At 38.5% G+C, this 18968-nt stretch overlaps 1 protein-coding gene across 8 annotated transcripts in view; it reads right to left on the bottom strand.

Annotated features, from left to right (window-relative positions):
• Positions 1–2070: 2070 nt before the first annotated feature.
• The window catches only part of Sms (spermine synthase), a 69660-nt gene continuing 52762 nt past the window's right edge, over positions 2071–18968 (bottom strand). For 7 of the 8 annotated variants that reach the window (XM_070079634.1, XM_070079638.1, XM_070079633.1 and 4 more), the window contains exons 7-10: positions 17459–17613; positions 15853–15942; positions 3983–4177; positions 2071–2451 (exon numbers count right to left, since the gene is read on the bottom strand). In XM_070079634.1, the coding sequence (XP_069935735.1) occupies positions 2293–2451; positions 3983–4177; positions 15853–15942; positions 17459–17613 (599 nt within the window). In that variant the 3' untranslated portion in view covers positions 2071–2292. The remainder of the gene's footprint in view (positions 2452–3982; positions 4178–15852; positions 15943–17458; positions 17614–18968) is intronic. The other variant, XM_070079640.1, reaches the window with a different exon arrangement.

The following is an 18968-nucleotide window of genomic DNA, read 5'->3' as shown; positions in this document are numbered from 1 at the left end:
TGCGTTGAGGTATATGTGGAGTCAAAAAACGTTATCTATGGAGGCAAAGAAGGGAATGTATGAAAGTATAGTAGTACCAACACTCTTATATGGGTGTGAAGCTTGGGTGGTAAATGCAGCAGCGAGGAGACGGTTGGAGGCAGTGGAGATGTCCTGTTTAAGGGCAATGTGTGGTGTAAATATTATGCAGAAAATTCGGAGTGTGGAAATTAGGAGAAGGTGTGGAGTTAATAAAAGTATTAGTCAGAGGGCAGAAGAGGGGTTGTTGAGGTGGTTTGGTCATTTAGAGAGAATGGATCAAAGTAGAATGACATGGAAAGCATATAAATCTATAGGGGAAGGAAGGCGGGGTAGGGGTCGTCCTCGAAAGGGTTGGAGAGAGGGGGTAAAGGAGGTTTTGTGGGTAAGGGGCTTGGACTTCCAGCAAGCGTGCGTGAGCGTGTTAGATAGGAGTGAATGGAGACGAATGGTACTTGGGACCTGACGATCTGTTGGAGTGTGAGCAGGGTAATATTTAGTGAAGGGATTCAGGGAAACCGGTTATTTTCATATAGTCGGACTTGAGTCCTGGAAATGGGAAGTACAATGCCTGCACTTTAAAGGAGGGGTTTGGGATATTGGCAGTTTGGAGGGATATGTTGTGTATCTTTATATGTTTACGCTTCTAGACTGTTGTATTCTGAGCACCTCTGCAAAAACAGTGATAATGTGCGAGTGTGGTGAAAGTGTTGAATGATGATGAAAGTATTTTCTTTTTGGGGATTTTCTTTCTTTTTTGGGTCACCCTGCCTCGGTGGGAGACGGCCGACTTGTTGAAAAAAAAAAAAAAAAAAAAAAAAATTCAGGGAAACCGGTTATTTTCATATAGTCGGACTTGAGTCCTGGAAATGGGAAATACAATGCCTGCACTTTAAAGGAGGGGTTTGGGATATTGGCAGTTTGGAGGGATATGTTGTGTATCTTAATACGTATATGCTTCTAGACTGTTGTATTCTGAGCACCTCTGCAAAAACAGTGATAATGTGCGAGTGTGGTGAAAGTGTTGAATGATGATGAAAGTATTTTCTTTTTGGGGATTTTCTTTCTTTTTTAGGTCACTCTGCCTCGGTGGGAGACGGCCGACTTGTTGAAAAAAAAAAAAAAAAAAAAAAAAACCTACATTTTCTCCCACTTTAGCATTTAGGCCCCCCACAGCAATTTTCTCACTTGGTTCAAAACTCCCTAACACCTTCCAAAACCACACACTCTTTCCTGGGTGAATAAACACTTACTATTACCTATTTCTCACATCACACCCTTACTTTAATCCCCATTTTTCTTGAATTAATGTCCTTATTTGCCATCTTTTCTTTCCATAACTGGTCATTTAATATCACCACTGCCTCTTCTTAGCTCTAATTTTCTCAGATATACCTGACCTAATCCCATTTACACCTCCATTGAAACTTTTTACCGTCTTTACCTTCATTTCATTTAAGACATGTGTGAATGATGGTGAAATTTTCTTTATTGAGTCACCCTGCCTTGGTGGGAGACTGCCAGTGTGGTGAAAAAACTATCCAGCATCCTTTCAATCATGTCTTCCCTCACATCCGTACTACACCCATGTAAATTCAAACAATCCACTTTTCAAGACCTGGTCATCAACTGGGCCACAAAGGCACCGACCCCCAGAACACCCTCCAAGCATACACCAAGAATTTAAAATTTTCTTTGTCCTCTTATTAATTTATACAGAAGGAGATATTAGCTACTCATACCTGGCATTTTAGTTGCCTGTACAACACACGACTTACATAGGAAGGATTCTCGCCCACTTCCCCATGGAAAGGAAACAATAAGATATATCTAACCGTTATAATCATAACCATAATTTTTCAAGGTGGAGTGTTAAGCCAGTGGAAGGCCTCCATCAGATTACCAAAAGCTCCTGCTGAAGATCATATGACTAAGACCAACATCAGGAAACACTTGCCCAATAACACTAAGAACAAGAACTATTAAGAGACTTAAAAGCTCAAATGGGTATATACACAACGGCAACTGTAGTACACAATAATGAAAAATTAATTAATGTTTAATTGGTTTATTTTATTTCATCAGTATATAAAATATATAATACTGTATATGGCATATATTGAATACAAGTGTTAGGTATAAATTTAATAGGAGTATCACCTGGAATAATCTCTACAGATAAAAGAAATTTGCGAAAAAAGAGCCAAGTGCTGAAATCTGCTGTATCTGTAGTAAACTGAATACAAATTCTCCATTGCTAGGAACTATACGCCACTATGTTTTCAAAGACTTGTGAGTGACTTGATAGAAGCACCATTTCTCCTTGAAACTAGGCACATAGTGACTAGTTTGAGTGAAGGTCACAGGTATCTCAAGACTACTAAGTTGTTCCTCAAACATTGTCAGAGCTTTCTTGCACTGGATTCCAGTTGCCTGAAAAACAAATGATTTGGTATAAATATGCATATTCCAATTTAATAACTTAATAATATACATAAACGAAACAACCACTCTGAAAAAATTGTGAGCTTCGAAGCACTTGTGTGATTTCTCACATTACCAAGCTTATTGATATTGTGAGGCATTACAAAAACCTTTGGAATCCCACTATTTTTTTTCACAGTGGTTGTTTTGTATATTGTGATATCACCTCTTTATTTTGATCTTGCTGTGAGGCTTGGTCACAGACCAGGCTGTGGGGGCACTGACCTTCAGGTATACTTTTTTTTTTTTTCAACAAGTCGGCCGTCTCCCACCAAGGCAGGGTGACCCAAAAAGAAAGAAAATCCCCAAAAAGAAAATTCTTTCATCATTCAACACTTTCACTCATACATAATCACTGTACATGTACATATATTTATCTCCATGGGGAAGTGGAGAAGAATAGTTCCTCCATAAGTCATGCATGTCCTAAGAGGTGACTAAAATGCCAGGAACAATGGGCTAGTAACCACTTCTGTTTACGTTACTAAAGTTAGAAAGTGAAACTTTTTTCTTTATGGGTCGCTCGCCTTGGTAGGATACAGCAGGTTCAATGAGAAAGATAAATACATATATTTATGCTGTACCTACTATTTACCTAGAGTCTCAAGGAAACCCAAGGTAAGTTTGTAGAAATTAACAGTAATTCAAACTCCTATATCATAAATATTTTGTACATTTACCTCTACTTACTTACCCTCACACTTCCATTAACATCTTGTCATATAAACTGGTTACAGAACAACATTTACACTACATATTGTAAAGGCATTTCTTATTGTTCAAGGAAAGAGAGAGATCAGCTGGAAAATGTAGAGATGCTGTATTGTCAGCACAAAGCCAATAAAGTATTTAAGTTACCGAGAACACCGCAAAGAACTTGGAATGTACTCTCTGGAGCAAAGAAGAGAGTCGTCTGATGATATATATAGCACATAAAAGTGAGAGGTGTGGAAATAAGGGTAAAACAGACAGAGCAATAAGCAAGGGGAGGCAACTAAAATCCTGGGAGTAAGGAACTAGTAACCTCTTTTCCTGCATAAATTATTACGTACGTATACGTAAAAAGAAAAGCTTTTTTCAATTTTATTAAGGTAACCTTGCCTTGGTGGGAGACGGCCAGTGTGTAAATAAAAAATAAAAAAGCAGGAGTACCATGGGTACAATAAGAGAACACTCAGCATCTGTGGTTGAAGACAATTCAACATGATACCTGCAGGTCTTCCTGAGGAAGTGGAACATAATTCTTCCTCCATAAGCCATGTGTGTTGTAAGAGGCGACTAAAATGCCAGGAGTAAGGGTATAGTAACCCCTTCTCCTGTATACATTACTAAATTTAAAGAAAGAAACTTTTGTTTTCTTTTTGAGCCACCCTGCCTCGGTGGGATATGGTCAGTTTGTTGAAAGAAGACCTACAGATGTCAAAAATATTTCCCAAAAATGTGTAGAAGCTTCAATAAAAACTTGACAAAAGTAACTTACATGAGTCATGTATTTCCCAGTGTCAGGTTTCACAAGTTCAGTTCCAAGGTTCATAATTGCACGCATAAAATCCCACAGTTCCCCACGTGGCGATGGGGATATTGGCACATCAGTTAGGTCAGCAAATACATAATCAAAGGTTCGTTTCTCCTTGATCATATCTTTCATGTGAGATATAGCATCACCTACAATTATCTGAAATATTACATAACATTAACCAATCTGGTGTTGCAATTATGAGATTAATGGTTAGGCCTTATCTTACAGGTACATGTAATATATAGTACACACATACATGGTGCTCAATAATAACTCGCATGGAGACAAACTCTCCAAATTAATTGATCTGTATATTTTGACCCCCTGTTGGGGTCCTCTTCGGCTGAAGATGACCAGCAGGAGCGTTTTGGTATTTTTTTTTTTTAACACAACATTTGTTTCCCACCGAGGCAAGGTGACCCAAAAAGAAACACTTTCAGCATCATTCAACACTTTCACCATCATTCACACTATCACTGTCTTTGCAGAGGCACTCAGATTCGACAGTTTAGATGTCACTCCAAACAGCCAGTATCCCAAACTCCTCCTCTTAAGTGCAGGCACTGTACTTCCCATCTCCAGAACTCAAGTCTGGCTAACTGGTTTCCCTGAATCCCTTCAGAAAATATTACCCTGCTGTAAAAGAAGTAAATGTTATGGTGTTGGGGAGAAGGGTGGGAATAAATTACAGGGAATTAAATACAAAATGAGAGTTGACACAGTTACTCTTTGCTGATGATACTGTGCTTATGGGAGATTCTAAAGAAAAGTTCCGAAGGTTGGTGGATAAGTCTGGGAGGGTGTGTAAAGGAAGAAAGTTGAAAGTGAACATAGATAAAAGTAAGGTGGTGAGGGTATCAAATGAGTTTGGTAAAGAAAAATTGGATATCACATTGGAGGGAGGGAGTATGGAAGAAATGAATGTTTTTGGATATTTGGGAGTTGACTTGTCAGTGGATGAGTTTATGAAGGATGAGGTTAACCATAGAACTGATGAAGGAAAAAGAGGTGAATGGTGCATTGAGGTATATGCAGGAATAAAAAAATGTTATCCATGGAGGCAAAGGCGGCAATGTACGAGAGTATAGTGGTACGTACCAACAATCTTATGTGGGTGTGAAACATGGGTTGTAAATGTTGCAGCACAGAGCAGGCTGGAGGCAGTGGAGATGTCGTGTCTAAGGGCAAAGTGTGGTGTAAATATTATGCAGTGAATTTATAGTGTGGAAATTAGGAGGTGTGGAGTAACTAAAAGTATTAGTCAGAGGTTGAAGAGGAGTTACTGAGATGGTTTGGTCATTTAGAGAGAATGTAGCAATATAGGATGACTTGGAAGATATATAAATTTCTGAACATCAAAATGGTATACAATACCGACAGGTTGGTAGGTAAAACACACAGGCAACAGTTAGGCAACTTTATTCTGAAATGTTTCGCCTACACGGTAGGCTTCTTCAGTCAAATACAGAAAGTAGACAGGAACAGTAGAGATGTGAAGACGATGTAATCAGTCCATCACCCATGAAGTCGGAGAATTTGAGGTTGTCAGTCCCTCAGCCTGGAGAAGTTCAGTTCCATAGTGGAGGGGAGGAAGGGTAAGGGTCATCCTAGGGAAGGATGGAGGGAGGGGGTAAAAGAGGTTTTGTGTGCAAAGAGGCTTGGACATGCAGAAGAAATGTGTGTGTATGTCAGGAGCGAATGGAGACTAATGGTTTTTGGGACCTGACAAGCTGTTGGAATGTAAACAGGGTAATATTTTGTCAAGGGATTCAGGGAAACCAGTTACCCAGACTTGAGTCCTGGAAATGGGAAGTACAGTGCCTGCACTTCAGACGAGGGGTTTGGGATATTGCCTGTTCGGAGTGACATCTAAACTGTCGTATCTGAGTATCTCTGCCAAGATAAAGATTATGTGTGAATGATGGCGAAAGCATTGAATGATGGTGAAAGTGTTTCTTTTTTGGGTCACCCTGCCTCAGTGGGAGATGGCCGAAGTGTTGAAAAAAAATATTTACCATAATTATTATTTTTTTTTATTATTATCACACTGGCCGATTCCCACCAAGGCAGGGTGGCCCGAAAAAGAAAAACTTTCACCATCATTCACTCCATCACTGTCTTGCCAGAAGGGTGCTTTACACTACAGTTTTTAAACTGCAATATTAACACCCCTCCTTCAGAGTGCAGGCACTGTACTTCCCATCTCCAGGACTCAAGTCCGGCCTGCCGGTTTCCCTGAACCCCTTCACAAGTGTTACTTTGCTCACACTCCAACAGCACGTCAAGTATTAAAATCCATTTATCTCCATTCACTCCTATCAAACACGCTCACACATGCCTGCTGGAAGTCCAAGCCCCTTGCACACAAAACCTCCTTTACCCCCTCCCTCCAACCTTTCCTAGGCCGACCCCTACCCCGCCTTCCTTCCACTACAGACTGATACACTCTTGAAGTCATTCTGTTTCGCTCCATTCTCTCTACATGTCCGAACCACCTCACCAACCCTTCGTCAGCCATCTGGACAACAGTTTTGGTAATCCCGCACCTCCTCCTAACTTCCAAACTACGAATTCTCTGCATTATATTCACACCACACATTGCCCTCAGACATGACATTTCCACTGCCTCCAGCCTTCTCTTCGCTGCAACATTCATCACCCATGCTTCACACCCATATAAGAGCATTGGAAAAACTATACTCTCATACATTCCCCTCTTTGCCTCCAAGGACAAAGTTCTTTGTCTCCACAGACTCCTAAGTGCACCACTCACCCTTTTCCCCTCATCAATTCTATGATTCACCTCATCTTTCATAGACCCATCCGCTGACACGTCCACTCCCAAATATCTGAATACATTCACCTCCTCCATACTCTCTCCCTCCAATTTGATATCCAATCTTTCATCACCTAATCTTTTTGTTATCCTCATAACCTTACTCTTTCCTGTATTCACTTTTAATTTTCTTCTTTTGCATACCCTACCAAATTCATCCACCAATCTCTGCAACTTCTCTTCAGAATCTCCCAAGAGCACAGTGTCATCAGCAAAGAGCAACTGTGACAACTCCCACTTTATGTGTGATTCTTTATCTTTTAACTCCACGCCTCTTGCCAAGACCCTCGCATTTACTTCTCTTACAACCCCATCTATAAATATATTAAACAACCACGGTGACATCACACATCCTTGTCTAAGGCCTACTTTTACTGGGAAATAATTTCCCTCTTTCCTACATACTCTAACTTGAGCCTCACTATCCTCGTAAAAACTCTTCACTGCTTTCAGTAACCTACCTCCTACACCATACACCTGCAACATCTGCCACATTGCCCCCCTATCCACCCTGTCATACGCCTTTTCCAAATCCATAAATGCCACAAAGACCTCTTTAGCCTTATCTAAATACTGTTCACTTATATGTTTCACTGTAAACACCTGGTCCACACACCCCCTACCTTTCCTAAAGCCTCCTTGTTCATCTGCTATCCTATTTTCCATCTTACTCTTAATTCTTTCAATAATAACTCTACCATACACTTTACCAGGTATACTCAACAGACTTATCCCCCTATAATTTTTGCACTCTCTTTTGTCCCCTTTGCCTTTATACAAAGGAACTATGCATGCTCTCTGCCAATCCCTAGGTACCTTACCCTCTTCCATACATTTATTAAATAATTGCACCAACCACTCCAAAACTATATCCCCACCTGCTTTTAACATTTCTATCTTTATCCCATCAATCCCGGCTGCCTTACCCCCTTTCATTTTACCTACTGCCTCACGAACTTCTCCCACACTCACAACTGGCTCTTCCTCACTCCTACAAGATGTTATTCCTCCTTGCCCCATACACGAAATCACAGCTTCCCTAACTTCATCAACATTTAACAATTCCTCAAAATATTCCCTCCATCTTCCCAATACCTCTAACTCTCCATTTAATAACTCTCCTCTCCTATTTTTAACTGACAAATCCATTTGTTCTCTAGGCTTCCTTAACTTGTTAATCTCACTCCAAAACTTTTTCTTATTTTCAACAAAATTTGTTGATAACATCTCACCCACTCTCTCATTTGCTCTCTTTTTACATTGCTTCACCACTCTCTTAACCTCTCTCTTTTTCTCCATATACTCTTCCCTCCTTGCATCACTTCTACTTTGTAAAAACTTCTCATATGCTAACTTTTTCTCCCTTACTACTCTCTTTACATTATCATTCCACCAATCGCTCTTCTTCCCTCCCGCACCCACTTTCCTGTAACCACAAACTTCTGCTGAACACACTAACACTACATTTTTAAACCTACCCCATACCTCTTATACCCCATTGCTTATGCTCTCATTAGCCCATCTATCCTCCAATAGCTGTTTATATCTTACCCTAAGTGCCTCCTCTTTCAGTTTATAAACCTTCACCTCTCTCTTCCCTGATGCTTCCATTCTCCTTGTATCCCATCTACCTTTTACTCTCAGTGTAGCTACAACTAGAAAGTGATCTGATATATCTGTGGCCCCTCTATAAACATGTACATCCTGAAGTCTACTCAACAGTCTTTTATCTACCAATACATAATCCAACAAACTACTGTCATTTCGCCCTACATCATATCTTGTATACTTATTTATCCTCTTTTTCTTGAAATATGTATTACCTATAACTAAGCCCCTTTCTATACAAAGTTCAATCAAAGGGCTCCCATTATCATTTACACCTGGCACCCCAAACTTACCTACCACACCCTCTCTAAAAGTTTCTCCTACTTTAGCATTCAGGTCCCCTACCACAATTACTCTCTCACTTGGTTCAAAGGCTCCTATACATTCACTTAACATCTCCCAAAATCTCTCTCTCTCCTCTGCATTCCTCTCTTCTCCAGGTGCATACACGCTTATTATGACCCACTTCTCGCATCCAACCTTTACTTTAATCCACATAATTCTTGAATTTACACATTCATATTCTCTTTTCTCCTTCCATAACTGATCATTCAACATTACTGCTACCCCTTCCTTTGCTCTAACTCTCTCAGATACTCCAGATTTAATCCCATTTATTTCCCCTACCCCCTTCAGCTTTGTTTTGCTTAGGGCCAGGACATCCAACTTCTTTTCATTCATAACATCAGCAATCATCTGTTTCTTGTCATCCGCACTACATCCACGCACATTTAAGCATCCCAGTTTTATAAAGTTTTTCTTCTTCTCTTTTTTAGTAAATGTCTACAGGAGAAGGGGTTACTAGCCCATTGCTCCCGGCATTTTAGTCGCCTCATACGACACGCATGGCTTACGGAGGAAAGATTCTTTTCCACTTCCCCATGGACAATAGAAGAAATAAAGAAGAACAAGAGCTATTTAGAAAAAGGAGAAAAACCTAGATGTATGTGTATATTTACCATAATATTTACCATAATATTTCCCATAATTATAGGTAGTAGGTTGGTAGACAGCAACCGCCCAGGGAGGTACTACCGTCCTGCCAAGTGAGTGTAAAACGAAAGCCTGTAATTGTTTTACATGATGGTAGGATTGCTGGTGTCCTTTTTTCTGTCTCATGAACATGCAAGATTTCAGGTACGTCTTGCTACTTCTACTTACACTTAGGTCACACTACACATACATGTACAAGCACATATATACACACCCCTCTGGGTTTTCTTCTATTTTCTTTCTAGTTCTTATTCTTGTTTATTTCCTCTTATCTCCATGGGGAAGTGGAACAGAATTCTTCCTCCGTAAGCCATGCGTGTTGTAAGAGGCGACTAAAATGCCGGGAGCAAGGGGCTAGTAACCTCTTCTCCTGTATATATTACTAAATGTAAAAGGAGAAACTTTCGTTTTTCCTTTTGGGCCACCCCGCCTCGGTGGGATACGGCTGGTGTGTTGAAAGAAAGAAGAAAGATTTCCCATAATGGGAAGACTGTAGAGTTGGTGATGAACACCGTTCATTTTGTCAGTACGGCCTCTCCTCACTTAACAACGGAGTTATGTTCCTAAGACCACATTGGTAAACGAATTCGTGGCTAAGTGAGGAGCATGCTATAATGGTAGTAGGTTTTTGTCAACCATCTTTGATATTGTTTTAATGTTGCCTTTGCACCATTTATAACATTTCTGGTATATTTTTAAATGTTTATACAGTAGCGTACTGTATATTGAAATAAACAGAATAGAGGAAATCATTTCTAATATACATTATTTAGGTATGAATACTGGTCAGAGCCCGTCTTAAGTCCGAGGCATCAGTAAACGAGTACGTCACTAAGTCAGGAGAGGCTGTATTAGGTATCCGCTCTAGGAATGCCACAACTAATTTTAGTTATCCTCTGCACACACTGCTAACTCCTGCCCTTCACATCCTCATCACTTTCACACAATCCTCCTTTCACACATCCCTCCTTACAGTGCTGTATGACCCTTTGTGTTTAAAGCTTAATTTGACTATATTAATATTCTGCAGATCATAAAGGACCAAACAAGTGTTATTGTACCAGAGTCTGAAATAAAAGAAGCCAGGTTACTAGGATCCCATGGTAGAAAAAGTGTTATGCTTAGATTCCACTCACATGACAGGAAAAAAGACTTAATTATTGCATCTATTAAAGTAAAGAAAGAGGTATACATAAACGAGTGTCTTATCAAAAAACGTCAGAACCTCCTGTATAGAGTCAGAAAACTTAAGCGGGAGAATAACGACACAATACACCAATGCTTCACACGGGATGGGAAAATTCTTGTTAGGAAAACAAATGTAGGTCAACTGTACACAATCACGAACGAGAATGATCTATCACAATTTCTCAGGGATACTAATCTTACAGAGAATAACTAAACAATGTCCAACTTAAAAGCCTACGTAGTGTAGTGTATGTTTTGCTCCATTATTGTTCAAATTTCATTGTACAATCTCTTAGTAATTAAATAATCAACTACCTCATTTTGTGATTTTACTAGTAAGCATAAGTCACCTTATGTAATTTTCTTATTTACTATTGTTTGCTTAAACATTAGCTGAATTGATACTTTCTCTGTCCATATTACTACCTCATATTTTTTTAAATACTATCAATTGTTATTACTTACTAAAATTAATAATTATCATTCTTACTATAATTTCAATTTATTCTTAACATTTTTGACATTTAATAACCTTTACTTGTCTAATTACCTTTACCTGTTTTAATACCACATTTACTATCTTAGAGTACTCTTAATTACCTTGTACTGCCATATAACCTCTAGTATAACTACCAGTGCAATATTGAATGAAATAAACATTACTTTTTCACTTTTTTGTAATCATTATTACTTACTAAAATTTTATTAAACACCATATTTACTACCAGTCAATTTTACTTTTGTACATTAAACATTATTTTATACTTCCCATAACATTTTGTTGCCAAATTTTCAAGTTTGTATATTCAACTCCAACCTTTATATTATCCTTTGTACCTGTGTACCTGTGTACTTGTGTGCCTCTGTACCTGTGTACCTGTGTACCTGTCTACCATCTTACTATCATATTATAACCAAGACATTACCATTGTTATTTTTTACTATTATTCTTTTGGTACTTTAATTGTGAATTTTATTTTGTCAATTTAAATCTAGTTATACTCTTGATCTTGTCAACAACCTATACCAGACTCTAGTGCAATTGCAAGTACCATTTCAATTTGTATTTTTATATAAGTTTATATTATAATTCCTACTCTAAGATTGTTTTCATATCTTAGTGACTATATTGTGTATGCAATTAGTGTATATTTCAATTATATTATTGTTCAAGGCCCTTAACTATCTTTTGCTAACTAGTACCAACTACCTCATATATCTTTTTTTTTCTACTTTTTTTTATTCTTTTGCTACCTTAACTTGTATATTTTATCTTGTCAATTTAAATCTAGTTATACTCTAATTCTTGTAAACAACTTATATAACACCTTAGTGCAATTACAATTGAGAGTCTTGTGCCTTTTTTATATTATTAGATTAAACTCAGTTGTACTATAGTCAATACCAAATTCATTATATTAGACCATATTGCAATTACTAGTGAGAGACTGGTGCTATTTTTAATTTGTATTTTTATATTATTAGATTAAATCTAGTTGTACTATAGCTCATTGTAGCTCAAAACAGAGACTCCACAAAAGTCATTATATTAGACCTTAGTGCAATTACAAGTGAGAGTCTTGTTCTATTTTAAATTTGTATTTTTATATTACTAGTTTATACCTAGTTGTACTTTAGTTCATTCCAGCACAACACATAGACAACATCAACTTCATTATGTGTAGTAGTGACTATACTCTATATGACCAAAATACTCTAGCTATATACTTATCCAAGCTTCCCACCACTACAGATATCAGTACTAGAACTCAACACACAACTCAGGATATAAATAACCATAATTTAAACCTAGAAAATGAGTGATCACGTTGACCCTGATCTAAACCTACATAATCTGACACACAATCAAAACCTATTGGAAAGTAACTGCCTTTATTACACAGCATCACAAGCCACCACTATCCTAAACAATGCTAAAAGTCTATCAGTACTTAACTACAACATCAGGTCCTTAAGCAAACACTATGATGACCTCCTGGCACTCCTTGAATCACTAAAGACACCCTTCTCCTGCATTATTCTTACTGAGACCTGGCTTAAGCAGGACACAATAGATATCTACCCTCTACCAGGATACACAGCAATTCACAACTGCAGACCAAACCAAGTTGGGGGTGGTATTGCAATCTATTACTCTAACCAATTATCTTGTATTAGCACCACTTGCTTTAGTGATGAATATGGGGAATACATTTTTGCTAATTTTACTGTAAAAAACCTTAAGACACCTATAACAATCGGTGCCATTTACCGGATACCTCACACAAACATCCCAAATTTCAGTGAGAAATTAAAGTCACTAATAACAAACAGACAAATGAATAAGCGTCACCTTCTCTTAGCTGGAGACTTCAACATCAACCTTGGCTTACTAGATGATCAGCCTGTAACTGATTTCATCAACAATATGAACAACACACTTCTCATACCAACAATAACTAAACCAACCAGGCTCACTGAGACAAGTGCAACCATAATAGACCACATATGGACCAATATACTAGCCCCCCTTAAATCAGGGATAATCACAGATAGCACTACAGACCACTACCCTACCTTCCTCCTGACAAACATTAATAAACCACCACTTGAATACAACAAAGTCTCATTTAGACTCCATGACGAGGCCTCAATAAGGAAGTTCACAACTGACCTAGAGATTGTTGACTGGCCTACAGAATTCTCCAAGGCCAATGGTATTGATGACTGGACAGACATTTTTCTTAACAAATTACTTAGACTATACAACAAACATTGTCCTATAAAAACGAAACAGATCACAAACAAACGACTTGGTTGCCCACGGCTAACCAGCACCATTCTGAAATCCATTGACAAGAAACACCAATATGAAAAGCAATATAGACAGGGCTTAATACACAAAGATATTCTTAAACACTATTCATCAGTTCTCACCAAAGTAATAAAGAAAGCCAAACAACTATACTACTCCAGTAGATTCACAGACACTAGAGGAGATATAAAAATGACCTGGAAAACACTCTCTCAGATTCTAGGGACCCACAAACTGAAAAAACCCAAGAATATTGTCCTAACTAAACCTAATGAAACACCACTACATCCCACTGACACAGCTAACAAGATAAACGACTTCTTCTCAACCATAGGATCTAATCTCGCCAATAAAATCCCACATACTAATGCCCATGCCGGGGACTACCTAGATGGGAATTTCCCAAATTCCTTCTATCTTGCACCAACTGAGCCCTCGGAAGTCACCGAGATTATAAAGTCACTTAAAAACAACTCCGGGAATCTGTCTAATGTCCCACCATTACTGTACAAGCGAGCGGCCCATATCCTTTTGCATGCTATTTCATTACTTTTTAACAAGTCACTAGAAACTAGCACCTTCCTGAAACTACTCAAGATGGCAAGGGTTACACCAATACATAAAGGTGGTGACCCTACAGACTTAAACAACTATAGGCCAATATCAAACTTACCATTGCTATCCAAAATCTTTGAGAAACTCGTGCACAGGAGACTATATTCATTTATAACAGCACAAAACATACTCAACCCCTGCCAATTTGGATTTAGGAAAAATAAAAGCACTAATGATGCAATCATAAAAATGCTAGATCTGCTTTACACAGCATTGGAAAATAAGGAATATCCACTAGGAATTTTTATTGGCCTAAGAAAAGCTTTTGACACAGTAGACCACGACATCCTACTCCACAAACTTGACCATTACGGTATAAGAGGCCATGCGCTTGCTTATTTCAAATCTTACCTTACTAATAGGTATCAGTATGTTACCATTAAAGACACAGCATCAACAACATGGCCACTTGATACTGGAGTTCCACAGGGAAGTGTCCTTGGTCCCTTGCTCTTCCTCATATACATCAATGATCTTCCAAACGTATCCCAACACCTGAAACCCATTCTCTTTGCTGACGACACGACTTATGTCATCTCTCACCCTAATCTTGCCACCCTCAACACCATTGTTAACGAGGAGCTGATCAAAATATCGCCTTGGATGACAGCCAATAAACTTACGCTTAACACTGACAAAACCTACTATATTATGTTTGGTAGCAGAGCAGGAGATGCACAAATTAACATTAAGATCGACAACACTCTAATTACCAGACATAATGAGGGCAAATTCCTAGGCCTATACCTTGACAACAACCTGAATTTCAGCACCCATATCCGACACATAACCAAAAAAGTATCCAAAACAGTTGGGATCCTCTCCAAGATACGATACTACGTGCCGCAAAATGCCCTTCTCACACTATACCACTCACTTATTTATCCATACCTCACCTATGCTATTTGTGCTTGGGGATCAACTGCAGCAACACACCTAAAGCCAATAATAACCCAACAAAAAGCTGCAGTAAGAATAATCACTAAATCCCATCCCTGGCAACACACCCCCCCACTCTTCATAGATCTAAACTTACTCCCTGTTCAGTACATCCACACTTACTACTGTGCAATCTACATCTACAGGACCTTAAACTCCACTATCAACCTTGACCTAAAACGCTTTCTTGATAGTTGTGACAGAACCCACAGGCATAACACCAGACACAAACATCTCTACGACATTCCCCATGTCCGACTAAGCCTTCACAAAAATTCAATGTATGTCAAAGGCCCTAAAATCTGGAACACCCTACCTGAGAACTCTAGAACTGCAGACACATTCATCACCTTCAAAACTACCATTAGAAAACATCTTATCTCCCTGATACACCCCGTCAACTAACTACACAAATACCACCTGGTGGTTCACACTTACACTCACTCACTCATTTGACCATAAACAGAAATATTAATCTCAATCTTAAAATAATGAATCCTATGATACTCCAATACTGAAACTATGTACTGTGCCAAAACAAAAGCATTCACATTGCTAAACTCACAAACTAGTATTTAGTCACTTAGCCATAATACCAACTTACCTCATAATTTGTAATATTTTAAAATAAAGAATTAAACTAAGTCTGCCCGAAATGCCTAGCCATGCTAGGCGTTCTAGTGGTACACTCTGTAATCATTATTTAACTACATGTAAACCACACAACAACCAAATTCTGTAAATTCAACATTGTAATCTTTAAAGAGAATAAACTTTGAATTTGAATTTGAATTCTACAAATACCTAATTACTGATGAAGTTAAAATATCACTATACCTTGTAGTGTTCTCCATCATAGTTGTCCAAGCAGTCTCCACATACAGACTTCAAGTGCTTGGCACACGACCTCATTACGGCATCGTCAATCTACAAACAAACGGTTTATTTACTAGGTGACCAGAAAAAAACACTTTCACCATTATTCACACTGTCACTCACTTGCCATAGGCAATTATAATAAAGTGCTTTTGGTGATTTAAATATTACAGGTCACCAAGTTTAATGTTAATACATTAAGTTTGAATTTTTACCATTGACCCTTTTGGTTTAGCAGTTACAATGATAATAATAACTCTATAAAGAAATGTAACCAGCAAAGATCATTATAAACCTTTTAATCATTATCACTTAAAAAATAAAACTAATCATTATGATGCACAAAGAAATAAAAAATTACATGGGAAAGGCTATCAACCACAAGAAACTACAATTTATGCCTCAGTATTCACAAAAATAATACAATTTAAACAATATGATTGACAAAAAGCTACAATTTTAAATTTCCAGGAAGTTATTAACCCTTTTAGGGTCCCCAGGCTCTCTCCCAGAATTGTTCTCAGGGTCGCCCAAATTTCAAAAAAAAAAAAAATATTATTTTTCTTATGAAAAGATAATCTTTTCCCAATCATAATGACACCAAAAGTATGAAATTTGATGGAAAACTTACGGAATTATGCTCTCGCGAAGTTAGCAGTCTCGACGATGTTTACGCATCAGCAATTTTGCCCACTTTCAGCCCTATTTTCAGCCAATTCCAGTGTACTACTACGTGACAAAAATAATAACTTTCGCTAGAACTCCATTTTTTCTATCGATTGAGTACAAGAAACCACCCATTTACTGATTTCAACTATCCAATACAGTGGTCAGAATTTAGCAATTTTGCCCATTTCACACAAATTTCAAAAGATGCCAATTTCCAAACAGGGTCCAGAATAAACAAGACAGACATTCCTGACACTAAAATAACATTTCCTCTGTTCATTAGTCATGTCCCCAGGCCTCTGTTACATTCTTTTGCTTTCCACTTTGAATTTTTATTCTCACAAAAAATAGAAGATTTACTGTTATGCAGACTACTGCATTAGTGTAGAAATGGTATAAATAATATCAGCGCACTTGTGAAAGAATATTAGACTCACCAGCTGACGTGTATTGAACGCTTGGCATGATTTGCTTACTTTTGAACTTTGGTAAAAATTGAGCATTTCTGCTACTTTGAGCTCAATTTCAAGGTACTTTTCATTGTAAAACCAGTCAAAATCATCTCAATTTCTGTAATATGTCTTCCATTTTATAAAATGAGACCAGGAAAACTAGAATACAACAATACCATATGAAAATACAGTGCAAATTCGCTGTTTTAATCCAAAAACACGGGGAAAGTTTTTTTTTTCTCATTATGCACTGTGTGCTGCAGAATTTCTTTCATACTGCACACACTGCCCACATAGACCCATTCTTTCATATGTAGGCCTACCAGCTTTCTCTCACTAGATTTGAGGGCACTAGAATTTAGGCGTACTAGTACGTCAAAAACCCTGGTGCGTTAGCCGTACTAGTATGGCCGAAACCCTGAAAGGGTTAAAGAGTAAGAACTTACATCAATCATTGTGACATATTTAGGCTTCTCCTTCAGCAGTTCCCAGAGTAAAGCACCATCTCCTCCACCCAGGATAAGTATTTCTTTCTCCTTGAAGTTCTCAAGTCCTTTGTTCATCAGTCCATGAGTATATGCCAGGTCACTCTCGGCAAGATCTGTTTAAACAAACAAAAGTTTTTTTTTATTAACACATCAGCCGTTTCCCACCAAGGCAGGGGGACCCAAAAAAAGAAGAAACACTTTCGTCATCATTCACTCCATTACTATCTTGCCAGAGCTGCACCTACACCACAGTTACAAAACTGCAACATTAACACCCCTCCTTCAGAGTGCAGGCACTGTACTTCCCACCTCCAGGACTCAAGTCTGGCCAACTGGTTTCCCTGAATCCCTTCATAAATGTTACCTGGCTCACACAATTATAATCATAATCAAGCACTAAACCCATGAACAAAAGATTAATAGGCTAATTTTTTCAACTCAATGACTGCCTCCTGCCACCTTCATGTGTTAGTGTGGCTAGTTAATGGTTTAAGTTGGACCTAAATGTTGTCTTAAATTTCTTTCTCGTGAGTTAGAGAGTAACTGCTTCTTTAACACAGTTAAGGTACAAGCAGATGTCTTCTTGCAGGGGCCAGGCCGAGGTTTGGCAGACTGTAACTCAACACCGCCACCAGATGAAACGCTGCACCCAGTTCCTCAATGAACACTCACACACACTAACATTCTCCACTATTTATTTCGTCTTGTGCCCAGCTTTGTGAAGTCCTATGATTTGAGCTATAGTTTCAGATGTTAAAGATTTCCTTTTACCCATAATCAAACATGTATGGCCCCAGAACCAAAGGGAACACTGGACAAAAGATGGGGCAGATGAGAGACAAAAGTGCAACACTTCCTCTCACCACGACAGCCACATGAGCAATGAGAAGTCACTGTGAAGTGTGGCGGCAGGCCGTGACATCAAGTTAACGGCTGCTACCCAGCAGAATGCACTGATGAAAAAAGACCCCCCGTGTTGTAGGCCTTCGACTGTCATCACAGCATTATGCCGGGGCGCTCACCCGGCATAATGCCGTGACGAGCGCTGTAAGTAATGAGTGTACTGTACATACATTGTTTAGGTCTAGTTCTATTGCTCACTCAGTATCAGTCCATTAATCTTAGATTAAACACATGCTTCAGGACTGATTACCTCAAACTCTTCATCTTCTAACATTTCTCTGCACTGGACTGAAGAAGTCACTGTGTGGCAAAATGCTCCCTGAATAAAAATACCCAAATGCTGCACAGTGACTTATTTATCATCTTGTCGGTTTTTCTAAACCTTGATTAAAAATCATGCACATGTATTTAGTGACCCTTGGCCTGGTGGCAAACACTCATTTCACATGCTGAGGGTCTGGGTTCGATTCCCAGCGAGGGTGGAAACGTTGGGAGCGTTTTCTTACACCGGCTGTCCATGTTCACCTATCAGTAAAACGGGTACCTGGGTGTTAGTGGACTGGTG

Source organism: Cherax quadricarinatus, chromosome 100 (assembly GCF_038502225.1).
Source record: "Cherax quadricarinatus isolate ZL_2023a chromosome 100, ASM3850222v1, whole genome shotgun sequence".
Taxonomy (NCBI): Eukaryota; Metazoa; Arthropoda; class Malacostraca; order Decapoda; family Parastacidae; genus Cherax; species Cherax quadricarinatus.
Note: the sequence above shows the minus strand (reverse complement) of the source record. Positions and strands in the feature narration are given on the sequence as shown.